This window comes from Drosophila nasuta, chromosome 3 (genome assembly GCF_023558535.2).
Source record: "Drosophila nasuta strain 15112-1781.00 chromosome 3, ASM2355853v1, whole genome shotgun sequence".
Lineage (NCBI taxonomy): Eukaryota > Metazoa > Arthropoda > Insecta > Diptera > Drosophilidae > Drosophila > Drosophila nasuta.
In genome coordinates, this window is record NC_083457.1 from 2697352 (window position 1) to 2711557 (window position 14206).

A 14206-nucleotide genomic window follows, 5' to 3' on the forward strand; every position below is an offset into this window, starting at 1 on the left:
TATTGTTTTAATACCCTGTAAATACGGGGAGATGCGGCAAAGGGCATGATCATGCTAAGGTCAGCTGAAGGACTTTCGATTATGGGCGATGATATAGCTTATTAATAATATAATAAATTATAAAAATGGAAATTTAATTTTTCGTGTATTTCAAACCGAATTGAAAGATCGTATTTTTTACTGAAATTTTCAATTATCTTCAGATGAAGTATATATTATATATTTTACTATGCATTTACAATTAGATTTTTTATTGGCCAGCAACAAGGTATGAACGAATTTCAAAATCTCATTCAACACAATATTTAACAATAACAATTTACTGTAATTTTAATATAGTTAATCCTAGTATTTAGATTCTTCACTTTTTCTTCAATTATTCAATTCAAATAAAGAAGTTTGAATTTATGAAGAATGAATTTATGTCACATATAGTTTACCTATTACGTAGCTAAATAAACATTTCCAAAGGTTCAAAAAGATTGGTTGAATAATGCTCCTAAACTAAGTATATAAATGATTTATAGCAGGCAGAATTTATCTCTCACACTCATGCCTAGAGTAGCTGTTAGTCGAGCCAATACTTACAAAGGTTTTGACTTGTTGGATTTGGAATTAAGTTTCGGTTTTGGTTTTTCGATAATAATGTTCATAAATTTTGCGTCGCCTGCAAATATGCAACGGAAATTGCCAAAGCCACACGACTTCAATTTGAAGCCAAATCCACCACCCAACTCAATCTCCCTCTCCCGCTTCAGATCCTTCTACATCTCCAACTCCAGCTCCAGCTCCAAGCACAACCACAACCCACAACAGCCCGCTGCCCCTGGCTAAAGATGTTGCTGCTCCTGCTGCTGCTTCTGTTTTTTTATAGGCTTCTGGGGAGTGCTTGGGCGTGTGTCGGTTATCCTAAACAGAAGGGAATGGGGCGGGAGGAATTGGAAAGACGAGCTTGCTGCTGCTGCTGCTGCTGCTGGTTGTCAATGCATTTCGCCTTTTGATAATATCAAAAACTCATTTGCCTTGGCCACTTGAAGGGGAGGAGGGATTGCGTAGTTAGTTTGATGTTGCTTGCAGCAGATGATTTATTATAGCGTAACGTGCTTCCCCCGCTTCGCTGTTCCCCCCTTTTCAAATGCTGCGCAGCATGCGTCATCAATTTTTTGAGATACTCGCTCTAACACATTTGCATGGACATTGCCAGGGACCATTAGGCAAAGTTGCAGCTGCTGTTGCTGCAACACGACGAACCGCAATAGCATTTAATAGAATAAAACATAAAAACAAAAAAACGAAAAACCGAATAAACTTTCGGTTGACCATAAATAATTTGCTCTTTGCTCATTTCCTAAACAATTTAACAATTTGCGCGCCAAATATTAATTAAAAGCCACTCGCCAGTAAATACAGAAGTATCTCATGGATGCATGACCACTAAATAAATGCGCTTCACATAAATTCAAATTTTACATTTCCACACTCTGAGTACCTAAACAATAAACAATTTTTACTTGTTGTTGCTAATTCTATTTCTGCTGCTGCTGCTGCTGCTGAAAATAATGCGATGAAAAATGTGCGGTTGCTCGCAAAATTAATTGAAATGCATTAAAAGTGCAATTGTGAAATTATTTTTCATTCTCATTGTACTAGCACACAACAATAAAACAAATGTTCTAAAATATTTAACAAATTACATAGATTATAGAGCAACATATGTGCGTAAAAAGTGAAGGACAATCAAAGGGCACTCCACAACTTTGGAGTGAGACAAAATTAAGTCATGAGCATAAAATATTTGACACATTCCGAATTAAAGAGCGTTGAACGAACTAAATATATCCTATAAACTTATATGCTAGTAAAATTACTTTAATATTTGCGATGCACTGAATTATCTACAAACCGTTTTATACTTTTATATACAGACTGTAGCATATTACTTGAATCAATAGAATCAAAATACAACCAATAGAGAGTCTTATTTCGTAGAAGATTTGCAAATTTTATTTATTTATTTTCTATTGTAATAACGAATACAATTCCTTATTACAATGACATGAACTAAAGCCTTCATAATAAGATTGTAAATTATTATTAAACCAAAGAAACATTTAACAGCAAAAATGAAAACTTGTTATCGAAATGTATGCTGTTATCAAACCCTTAATAAAATACATATTGTTAAATGAGAGTGTTATCTGAAGAACTCGAGTGCTTGAGTTCACTGAGGATTCCCTTTATTGATAATGACACACTTTCTAATACTGAATGACTCATTTAAAGTATAAAGAATTTAAACTAGCCATATATAGTAGATATGACTCACATGAAGCTAAATCACATTTGATCAAACAACGTCAACAGGGCGTATTAGTAATGAGGGTTCCTACATTTACCGCTGGGAACAACAAACGTTATCAATATTAATCTAAGGTGCGCGTTTGTGACGCTAAAAACAATTGTAAATAATTGTGTTTATTTTGATATGTTTGAAGCTATAGTCAAGTGTGCTGTGAGATACCCGCTACCCATTGTGAATAAAAGCAACTCAATGCGGCATTTTTCTTCTCTTATTTTAAGACCCCTAGAAAGTAGGCATGTTCCCCAGTTTTTCTTTAATATCTTTGACATTTTTTATCTGACCACAACCAAATTTTCAGGAATGATGAATCGCACTTAACACTTGGGTCTATTGTCACTTTTTTAAACGTATCAACACTTGGTGCAGCTATGAATATACTTATTTGCAGGGCTTGTATTTGTGATCTGACATCATTGAGTTTCACAGCAAACTGTAGCTTTAAGCGCAGCTCTTGTTCAGCGAACACGGCGTCAACTGTTTCATTTATTAACGCCTGAATTTGTTCGGGACTCAATTCTGTCACAATACTATTTATGTATCTGGAAGCGAAAGCCTAATTCCTCACCGACGTCACTGTTTTCTTTTATTTTTCTAGTCATGGGAACAACATTAACATGTGAATACTGTTAATACGAAATTGTTAATAGCACAGCGCGGAAGAACAGAAAATATATCAACACAGAGTATTTACTTATACGTTTAAGTATATTTCGAACACAGAAATAATTTTAGAATCACTTGCAATTTTATATTTCATATTATTTTTAATTATTATTCTTTTAAATTTTGATGATATAGAAGTCGATAAGTTGCTTAACGCGCACTAACACAATTTTCTTTAGGGGATTTGGTTATAATTATAAATCCGTTGGAGATTATCATCAATGATGTCCTCGTCAGAAATAAAGATGCGATGTCCTTTACTAAAGATCCTTAATACTGTGCGATGTTTTCCCCTTTTTTCACTGGCTCAGCAATGTTAAATGATAAAACAAAAGTATGACGAAACCAAATCAACGCTGCATAAGGGAAGAACAAAAACTGAATTCTTCCAAACTAAGAACCTAAAGCTAAGCGTGGCCAGTGGAAAAGTATTGGCATTCAGCTCCTCCTACAATTCCATAGTTACTTGTTTAGCAAAAAGTACCAAAGCGAATATTGCGACATATGAAATCATTTGCGCGTGGGTTGCTATGCAAGTTGCTCTCCTAATTATGCGAGGGCAATTCGATAATTGATTGGGATGGTCAAATTATACAATCATCAATATTATATTATGGACATTTCTTTAAAGCATTTGTTTTGAAAACCATAAAACTTATTGCTCATTAATTCAATTAAAAAAATATCGTCTTCCTATTTTTTAATAAATATTTAGTTAATAATAGGTGTGCCAATTTCGACCATTTCTTGACCTATTGTTAAAACTTTGTGATAGGATAAGACCAAAATAAAGAACTTGATATTGATATATGGGTAATTCTCTGGTAAATGTCGCGTGCGAACAGCTTTACAGTGACCAAAAAAAACATCAACTAAAACAATTTGAAAAATAAGTGAAGGTTATTCTTAAAGCTTTAGATTAGCACTATTTTTAGAGCTAAGATTGATTTTAGGAACTTCTTCTGTTTTCCGATAAAATATATAAATTCGTTCATTTTTTGGTTTTGCGTACGAATTTGTTAATTTTTGCAATTATCAGAACAGAAAACAAGACAGAAAAGAAATTCCAAAACCATTCTTACCTCTAATTAAAGTACTAACCTAGAGCTATAAAAAAAACCTTTTCTTATTTTTAAAATTGTTTCAGAATATGTTTTTTTTTGTCACTGAAAAGCTGGTTGCACGCGACATCCCTCAGAGAATTACCCATATGGCGAAATGGTGTCTTACAAAAATATATTCATTTTTTTTCTAAACATGTACAACCAGCGGAGAAAGAGTCTGTCAATCGACTAACATCCCAAATATAATATGTCTTGGGCATTACGAGTATTAGTTTAAGTAGGTAAAATGGGTAACAACTCTTTTTCCTAATCTCGCGTAACTCTGCGCTTATTTATACATTTTTATACTACCTGTTAATGTCATAAAAGTGTGACAGATGGTGTCTGCAAAAATTTGCAAATATTTTATGACCGATGGAATTTTTACTTCTATGCAAAATATAAGATTACCCAAAAAATTAAGACACCATATTTCGACTTATATGGAGAAATTATTACCTGATCTTTTTTTAATCCGTTCTAAGGAAGAAATAACCAGATGTCACCTGGTCAGCAGCTGTCATCCCAGTTTAATCTTAGCTAGCCAGGTACAAGGAAATTACGCGAATCCAGCGAAAGATTTAAGTCAATTAGCACATTTGGAAATTACATTAAATTAATTAATGTAAACCATAATAATTTAACATATTTTTCCTTTTTAACTTTCAAGACTTCATTATGTTTTGTATAAAAACTAATTTATTTGCTTATTACTTAAATAATAATTATAATGATAAAATACAATAATTGTTTTACAAAATAATACTTGACGCTCGGTTGCAATTTACCTTTTTTCACTCTATATTTTTCAAATGGCCAACAACTTTATTGTAATCATCGATCAAATGATTCAATCACTCATGAAGTTTAAAAAAAGTATCGAGTTAATATTTTAGTTGTTCGATTTGCAAATTGTGCGAGTTTCCGATAGATGTATAATGCTATATAAAAGCTAAGATCTTGACTAGAACTAGATGATTTATAAATATATATATATATGTAATTGATTTTAATATGCTAGTTTATGCTTTTCGTACTGATCGGTAAGCGTTTTACGATTTGCAGCCCGTGCGCGAAGCGAAGCGTTTTGCATCTTTGGCATGGTGCAAATTATTTCAATTTGTTTATTGTAGTTTTTGGTTTTGTTCTTGTTTTTTGTTTTTGTGTCTGTTAGGCTACAAAAAATATCTTCTTCTAGGCTCCAATGCAGGCTTATTTCTAACTATGCACGTTACGTACCTAAATATGTGTGTGAGTGAGTGTATATATTTATATATACAAATATATATATGGCTACATATATGTATATGTAACGATTGATTTGCGTACATAGATGTACATATATATAAATGATGTTGATGTAGTATGTATGTGAATGCATGTTATCTATATATAGTAAATAGAATTTGGTTAATATCAATAATATAAAGCCACTTTGATAATGCGTCGATCGTAGTCGGATCACCAGCGATTCACATAGAACTGATTGATGCCCATCACATGCTTCTCCTCGTGGTACTTTTGCAGGATATGTGTGATGACCGAGGTGGTATCATTATCGCCGCGCCACACTCGAATCGCATTCTCATTCTCCAGTATGGCCAGAAAGGCTAAAATAAGAAAATGCAATTAATACAACGCATTCGATTAGTCATAAATTATAACTTTACCCAAAAAGGTCTTTGGATTGCTGAGTGTAAGTTGGACCTGCGGCATTTCGAGAATTACTTTTAGTATAGGGGAATCGGATGCTAAACCTTCGCGCAGCTCTATAACGCTACCAGACCGATTATCGCAAAGCCAATCGCAGGCGGAGGCCTTGTTGTTTCCTGTCTTCTTAAGCGCCGAGATGACGGCATTCTCCTCGAAGCCCATCTCGGTTAGTGACTCGATGAGCTCCTCATTTGGCGGCGTATCGCGATGGCTGTAAATTCGAACGATTTGCATCAAAGCGGCGGTATTCTCAATGGTTTCCTAGAACGTAATAGTTATAGCATAAGAAGTATTCAATTTCTATATATATAGTTACATTATTGGTCACAATTGTTGAAGGCGATATGGATGAGAGACTGCGCTGCATATTCATCACTGTCGACTGATTTGGATCCTCCTCCCGCTGATTTTGTATCAGCCACTCTAAGGTGGTGGAGTAGACACCATTGTTGGACCTCAATGCCTGCTCAGCGATCTCACGCGTAAAACCCATGTCCACCAGGCACTGCAGCGTGTCCGCTTGGTGATTGCGTCTATTGACCAGACGCTGCTTCAACATGGCTATCAAACGTGGCGCAAATGGACCAGCGCCAATGATTGCTGCCGATGCCTGAGCCAACGAGATGAGAACCTTGCGCACATCATACTGAATCTGTACAAATATTACATGTATTAGCACAATTTGCTGGTAAATGGCAACACTTACATTCGACTGCTGGAAGATCTCATTGATGTCGATGATGGGCAGAGAGTTTGTGTTGTTCTGCACAAAGCGCGTGGCGCTCTCGAGTAGCGCATCATTGGGTCCGGGCACCTCACGAGTACGCGTCACAGTTTGGGGCAGCGTATTGCGGCGGGGCGATAGAATGAAGGTCTCATTGTGACGCACACTCAGCTGGGCGAGTGTCTGGGATTCGTTAAGTTCGCTTCCAAAGTATTCGGCACGATAAAGTCGATAGCGTGGATTCAAATGTCGGACATCGGGTGCAAATAACTGTATGGAGTCGGGATCGTCGCTCAGCTCGAGGATGACTTCGCTCTTGAGGTCATTAAGTCGCTTGTTGATGTCCGTCTTGAAGATGAGCACACGGGAACTAGGACAGATGACGCGAACGGTGATTGTTTCACCCGTCTTCGATGCATCCGGATCCGCCACAATTGTAGACGATGCTGACGTGAGTCTTGTTTGGGTTTTGCTGTTGTTCAAAGTTAAAGCAATTCAATAAGGAGACAGCAAAAGGGAACCACATTACTTACCGTAGAAACAAACTGCGCAGTTTTTGCATAGTTTGTTTTGGTTAATTCCAGTTGTTAATTATGTTTTGATTTGGATGATGTTGCGTTAATCCAACGGAGAATTTCGAAACGTAAAAAACTATTTCACAACATTCAATTAAACACTTGGCAACTTACGCATTCGCCTGCTCTGCCTTCCCCATCGATTCCTGCTGCAGCTGCAACTCCAACTGGATGCGTCGCCTCCTTGCCGGCGATGGAGTTCGCAACACGCAATTTCCACCACCGATGACGCCGCCGTCTGTCTGCGTTTCCATTTCGGTGGTATGCACTTGCACCATGGAGCCAGAGGCGCCGCTGCCCAGACTAAGATTGCTCTCGGCATCGCTGCCGCTGCTTGCTGTGGTTGGAGCAGCGCTACTGTTGCGGGCGCTGTGAGTGGAATTGGTCTCTGTTTCCGTATCAGTGCCGCGTTGCTTGTTGCGCGCCAGCCACTTTGCGCGCTTCTCGTTGAACTTCTCGCGCATCCAGGGTATCATGTTGTGGCTGCCATTTATTGTTTTTCAATTGAATTTACATTGTTTCCGTTTTTTGCAGTTTTACAATTCCCCCAACAAAATACAAATACATCGCTCAGCTGTTGGCAGCGTTGCCACATCCGTGCAACTGTTGTGGATTGCATTTAAACTAAGTAAAAATCGGATAGTTAAAATAAATAGCAAATCTTATCTACAAAATGAAATAAATACATGTTTATTAATTGCACTGTTAATGCAAATATCCGATTTGAATTATATTAAACATGCTTTGTGGATTGCATTTTCTGTACTCTTTATAAAATACTTTATACCGACAATTTGGAAAAAATACATATTTGGTATATTACTTGCGGTAACATATCCATCTTTGCTATGTGTATATTCGTATGAAAAACAATGCGCACTTTTTTAAAAGAATTTGTTTTTGTTATTGCAAAACTGAACACTGTTTAGAGGAAGTGCTATAAAATTAGTAAAATGTTCTTGCGGCTCTACAACTTAGAGAAACAAAGAAGCCATTGTAATTCAAAAAGCTGCGCCGCAATGTTTGAGCTTTTGTGCCACCACTAATAAAGTGTAACCAAGCTTTTAATAGCAGATGCTGGTATATTTATCATAGAAAATAGTATATTTTGGAAGACAATTTGTGGTCACGCTGCTTTCTTTTCTCTTATCCACACAATTCGTATTGGTCGTTGCGGTTCTCGAGAATATATTAATTTGTAGAACGCGCAAATCAAACTGTAAAACGGAAAGCAAAAATGTCGAATACACACTAAAATCCAAACGCAATTTCATCAATGCAGTGTCCGTGTTTTCATCATCTTAATATGTTGTGTGTGCATACGTAGTACGTCGTTGTACAAGCAATTGAATGAAAAGTGAATTTTGTTTTGCATGGCGTGCGTCAGTCTGCAAGCGAGTTCGAGTCACGTAGCATAAAAGAAGCAAGCCAGAGAAAGAAAAAACGTAAAAAAACGAGTGTTACATGTGGGTATAGAAGAGAGAATCGGAATCTGATATGAAAGCAATGAAGGAGACAGCGCGCGAATAAAACACAAATCGCGACACAATTATAACAATACACAAGTATACAGGAAAAAGTGCATGAAAAAGCCGGAACGGAAGGCAACTCAACGAACGACTCAAATGAATGGGCCTAAACACTCGTACGCTGCCAAAATACATACATACATACTACCTACATACACATACATGTGTATGTATACACACATGCATACAAAACACCACACGCATACATTTACGCCGCCAGCACCACAACCACCATTGCAACTACCTAAGACGCAACAACTTCGTGCATATAACTGAACTTCAATTTCGAAGCCGAAACCTTAGCTTAGCCGAAGAACTACACGACAGCAACAACAACAACACGAAGAAGCGCAGGTAGGTAAAAGCCACCGTTAGCCGAAATTCCTAGTCTCAAATCGTATATAAGCGGTTCACATTTCTTTAACACACATCAATCGTGTTTGAGAACTCTAATTGTGCGTGTGGGTGCGTGACAACTACAACTACTACAACCAGTGAGCGTAAGTTTTTTTGGTTTTAATTTCGCTTTGCGCTCTATTGCGTATATGTATATCAGAGTCCATGTGTGGGTGTCTATCTGATTTGTGATTTCGTTTTGATACGCATTTTTGCTGTTGCTCTTTGTTTATGTTTGTAACGTATCGACAATTAGCTTGCACTTTTCTTTCTCGACATTGCCGAAAACGAAAAACAATATTTACGCATTTGTTTATTTGTGAGCAACAGAAGAACAATTTGCCGTTACAAATGTGCATTGAGCGCTATTCAGTGTTGTCACTCTATCGGTTTTATCGTTAGATAAATTTGAGCTGTTTTTCCGATTATTAACAAAAGACTCAACACTTGTTAGCATTTCTTGCGCTTTGTACTTTCATCTTGTTTGTTTATATTATTTGTATTTGCGAAATATCTTATCTTGCATTGCAATTTTTGCTGACACGGAGAAGTGATAAAATTCCGACAAGCAAAACTGTCGGAAGTATTTTGATTTGCACCAATTTTAGCAGCTGAAGGCGAAGGACAAATAATACAAATCTTTTCATTTCTATTGCAGCATTTTATTATTGTGCGCAGCGACAACAAGCAACATAAATAATTCCATTTATTGCTACTACAAGTAGCAGAAGCAACAACAACAACCAACAACAGCAACAGGCAAATTTAATACTAAGATATTAAAATACTACAAATACAAAAGGATAATTTGTAAGACTAGTTAGGTAAGTAAATCATATTTAATCATCTTCATCCATCAACAGCATATTAAGATAAATCCCTTCATCTCTCTTACAGTAATTAAAACTAAGAATCAACATGTGGAATTCCGAACCAACACGCCAGCAGCACCAACCACACAATGGCAATACTACCTCGGGCGGCGCGCAGCCAGCCAAACAATTGGGCATGACATCGGCCATTAGCTTGGCAGAGCCGCGACCAGAAGATCTGCTCCGTACGGAGGAGCTGAGCAAATCGCTGGAGCCATACAAGGTGTTTGAGAGCCAGGATGAGCTTAATCATCGCATGGAAATCCTGGCCAAATTGAATACACTGGTCAAGCAGTGGGTCAAAGATATATCCGTTAGCAAGAACATGCCCGAGGCAGCAGCCGAGAAGCTGGGCGGCAAAATCTACACATTTGGGTCGTATCGACTGGGTGTGCATCATAAGGGTGCTGATATTGATGCCCTCTGTGTGGCACCGCGCAACATTGAGCGCACCGACTACTTCCAAAGCTTCTTTGAGGTGCTGAAGAAACAGCCCGAGGTCACCGAATGCCGTTCGGTTGAGGAGGCCTTTGTGCCGGTCATTAAAATGAACTTTGATGGCATCGAGATCGATTTACTATTTGCACGTCTATCGCTCAAAGAAATACCCGATGACTTTGATCTGCGCGATGATAATCTGCTCAAGAATCTTGATCCTCGTTCGGTGCGCAGTCTTAACGGCTGCCGTGTCACTGACGAGATTCTCGCTTTGGTGCCCAACATTGAAAACTTTCGTCTAGCATTGCGCACCATCAAATTGTGGGCCAAGAGTAAGTATTAACATCTTAAAAATGTTTTGATACATCCGAAACTAACAAAAAATTCTCTCTTATTTTTTTTAGAGCATGGCATCTATTCCAATTCCTTGGGCTATTTCGGCGGTGTGACCTGGGCAATGCTAGTGGCACGTACCTGCCAGCTTTATCCAAATGCTGCAGCTGCTACCTTGGTGCACAAGTTCTTTTTGGTATTCTCGCGCTGGAAGTGGCCCAACCCCGTCTTGCTAAAGCATCCCGATAACGTCAACCTGCGTTTCCAGGTAAGTTACAACAACTATTTTCTATCGTGGTATATTCTAAATATGGTCTTTTTTTATAAACAGGTTTGGGATCCACGTGTCAACGCTTCGGATCGGTATCATTTGATGCCAATTATAACACCCGCATATCCACAACAAAACTCCACATTCAATGTGTCCGAGTCTACGAAGAAGGTCATATTGACCGAATTTAACCGTGGCATGAGCATCACGGATGAAATCATGCTGGGACGCGTCAGCTGGGATCGTCTTTTCGAGGCGCCCAGCTTCTTCTACAGATATCGCCACTTTATTGTGCTGCTTGTTAACTCCCAAACAGCTGACGATCATTTGGAATGGTGCGGTCTCGTTGAGTCCAAGGTGCGCCTGCTCATTGGCAATCTTGAGCGCAATCCTCACATTGCACTTGCCCATGTCAATCCAAAAAGTTTCGAGCTAAAGAAAGGCGTTGGCGGTAACAATTCACAAAACAACAGCGGCAACGAAGACGAACTGAAGCAACAGCAGCAGCAGCCATCTCACGCCGCAATCACAACTTCACCATTCTGTTCACTTTGGTTCATTGGGCTCGAATTCGAGCGTTCCGAGAACCTCAACATTGACCTCACCGAGAGCATACAAAACTTCACCGAGCATGTCATCATGCATGGCGTCAACATCAAAATGCTGAAGGAGGGCATGGCTATCGATGCGCGCCATGTCAAGCGCAAACAACTATCGCTCTATCTTGATTCGGACTTCCTCAAACGTGAGCGCAAGTCGATGGAAAGTCACAACACTTTTAACAACACTCTAATGGCCAATCGCAAGCGCCTCTCCACAGAGCTAGCACAGTCACAAGAACCGTCACCCACAGGCCAAGCTACTGGCGGCAATCATCGTGGACGTGAAAGCGGTGCCAAAGTGCATCGACTTAGCGAGTCGGTGAGTTGTGTGCGAAATCGATTAGTTAAATAAAATACGAATATATATAATTAAACATTATTAATTTTGTAAGTAGTTAACTGAGGACAATTCAAATGCCTCCAGCGATATGGGCGGTACAACACCAAACACTCCAACAGCAGCGCAAATGAATGCGCCTAGCTTCAAAGCAACTGGTAAAAATGGTGCAGATAGCAGCAGCTGCATGGATACAACAGATCAGGCAGGGATTCATAATAATGGTAGCAACAACAATAGCGGCGGCGGCAGTAGTAGCAGCAGCAGCAACAACAGTGCTGCCAGCAACAATAACAATAACAAAAATACAACCACAGCCGAGGTGGCATGCTCGTGACAACCGCCAATGCCACAAGCAGCACAGCATCAGCATACGCCACAGCCACAGTCACAACAGCAGCCAGCGCCGCCACCGCAGTCATCGTCGTCTTCACACCATCATCATCATAAGTTTCGCAAGAACAACAATGCGGCTGCAGCGGCTGCGTCTAATAGCATTTTTAACCAGCGTTCAATACTGCATGCGACTTCGAGTCTATCGGCTGCTTTAAGCATAACGGGACATAAGCGCAAGCAAGCATCAACCACAACAGCAGCAACAGCGACGGCAACAACAACAGCAGTAGCAGCAGCAACATTTGCTGCTTCTAACAGCAATAAAAATGGCAACAGTGGCAGCAACGTTGGCGGTGGCGGCAACAATGCGAATTTATGCTATTACATTGATGACGATGATGACAACAACCAACAGAATCAACAACAGCAACAACCACCTACACAAAAAACACAGAAACAGCAACTTCAGCAACAACAACAGCAACCGCATGTCGTTGCCAGAGCTAATATGCCATCTGCAACAACATCGGCAGCAACAGCAGCCGCAACAGCGGCGCCGACAATTTCTTGTAAGTCATTTAAATGTCTTTCATTCCTTTCAACTATTTGTATTTGTGATAAGACTGTCCTATGTTAAAACTTTCCTTTACTCTACTCTTGATTGACTTAAACATTTATTTTTAAAAATAAGCAAAACTAGTATATGATAACAACATGGTTCCTGGTCCAGATGAAAATCAGAATTACCAAGTACAAGTACAAATGCATTTTAGATTAAATAAAATTTTATTAAAATAAAAAAAAACAAACAACTTTCGAATATTTTAGTTTTTAATATAGGGATCTTAACTTTCTAATATATATAAACAATTACTTTTCAGAAGAAACTATAATATTTTATAAACGACAATTGCAATTGAAATAAATTATAAAATAATAAAGACAAACAAATTAAAATTAAAAAATCTTAACTTTTCAATATATAAAAATAAGTTTTTAGAAGAAACTACAATACTTTATAAACGAGAATTGCAATTGAAATAAATTTTAAAATTATAATCGCAAAATAAAATTAAAAATAAATTGTATGAATTTCTTTTTGTTTGAATGTTAAGCAAAATGCAGTTACAGACTTATAAAGATTTAGCAAAAAAGGTTTCTTTACAATATTAATAAAATAACTAACTTAAATATATATAAAATATATTCTTATATGTAATAATGATAAAATTGTATAATTTTCTTTATTTACAGTGTAAAAAGCTTTTACATCTACCATTAAGGCGTAGTTTTCATAGTTAACCTACACATTGATTTCCTTTGGCATTGATGCCCCTACTGAATGGAATCCCAAATATTTTATACAAAACGGTAAGAATACAATAAATAGTTGTATTTTGTGATGTTTCTAATGAAATTATTCTTAATTTTGTAGGTTTCCATTTTAAGCCTGGAGAATATTGTTTTATTTTTAATCTTTCTTCAACCAATCTGCGTTTAAACGCAAAATATACCATAGATAGCGGACAACAATAGCGACAACAACAAACAAACAAACGCGAATCAGAACTTTATGATCGTCAGAAGAAAGCATTTCGCTAACATTTGTCTTAAAGTTTTCTCCCCAATAATATTGTTGTACATCTTTTTTACTTCCCACAGCTGGTATGAGAAGAGTGGCGTAAAAGAATGGGAGAAAGAGAGGAAGTATGAGAAAAAAGTGTAACGGTGAGAGCGCTGATAGCAACAGAACAACAAAATGAAAGAAACAATTGAATTAAAACTATGACACGAAGAATATCTACTTATGAATTTTAGAATCTATTTCTATCTTTCTTTTAATTTTATATTGTTTTCAATATTTGTTTTCTTCTTCTTCTAGTTGTACCCTGAAAATTTGAAACAATTATGTTCGTTTTTCTAAGAAAAGATAACTGAAAAAAGGTAATAAC

At 37.7% G+C, this 14206-nt stretch overlaps 4 protein-coding genes across 5 annotated transcripts; 2 read left to right on the forward strand and 2 right to left on the reverse strand.

The window, feature by feature from the left end:
* Positions 1-5238: 5238 nt before the first annotated feature.
* LOC132791457 (ubiquitin-associated domain-containing protein 1-like) lies at positions 5239-7239 on the reverse strand. Its single transcript, XM_060800383.1, has 5 exons — positions 7099-7239; positions 6548-7037; positions 6158-6493; positions 5799-6102; positions 5239-5738 (listed from the first exon to the last, which is right to left on the reverse strand). The coding sequence occupies exons 1-5, from the start codon at positions 7125-7127 to the stop codon at positions 5590-5592; spliced, it is 1308 nt and encodes a 435-aa protein (XP_060656366.1). The 5' UTR covers positions 7128-7239; the 3' UTR covers positions 5239-5589.
* A 10-nt stretch (positions 7240-7249) lies between these two features.
* Positions 7250-7741, reverse strand: LOC132791458 (uncharacterized). The gene has a single exon (XM_060800385.1). The coding sequence runs from the start codon at positions 7614-7616 to the stop codon at positions 7251-7253; it is 366 nt and encodes a 121-aa protein (XP_060656368.1). The 5' UTR covers positions 7617-7741; the 3' UTR covers position 7250.
* Positions 7742-8291: 550 nt separating this feature from the next.
* On the forward strand, positions 8292-12255 carry LOC132790090 (poly(A) polymerase type 3). Of its 2 annotated transcripts, none has more exons than XM_060798523.1 (6): positions 8292-9023; positions 9724-9889; positions 9963-10707; positions 10780-10976; positions 11040-11900; positions 11977-12255. In XM_060798523.1, exons 3-6 carry the CDS (start codon positions 9984-9986, stop codon positions 12253-12255), a joined length of 2061 nt encoding a protein of 686 aa, XP_060654506.1. In that variant the 5' UTR covers positions 8292-9023; positions 9724-9889; positions 9963-9983. The 2 variants fall into 2 exon arrangements, with proteins under 2 accessions (XP_060654506.1, XP_060654507.1); XM_060798524.1 differs by lacking the exon at positions 8292-9023 and adding an exon at positions 9078-9169.
* Positions 12256-12264: 9 nt separating this feature from the next.
* LOC132790091 (box A-binding factor-like) lies at positions 12265-14206 on the forward strand. The gene is made up of 3 exons (XM_060798525.1): positions 12265-12823; positions 13509-13625; positions 13690-14206. Exons 1-2 carry the CDS (start codon positions 12265-12267, stop codon positions 13511-13513), a joined length of 564 nt encoding a protein of 187 aa, XP_060654508.1. The 3' UTR covers positions 13514-13625; positions 13690-14206.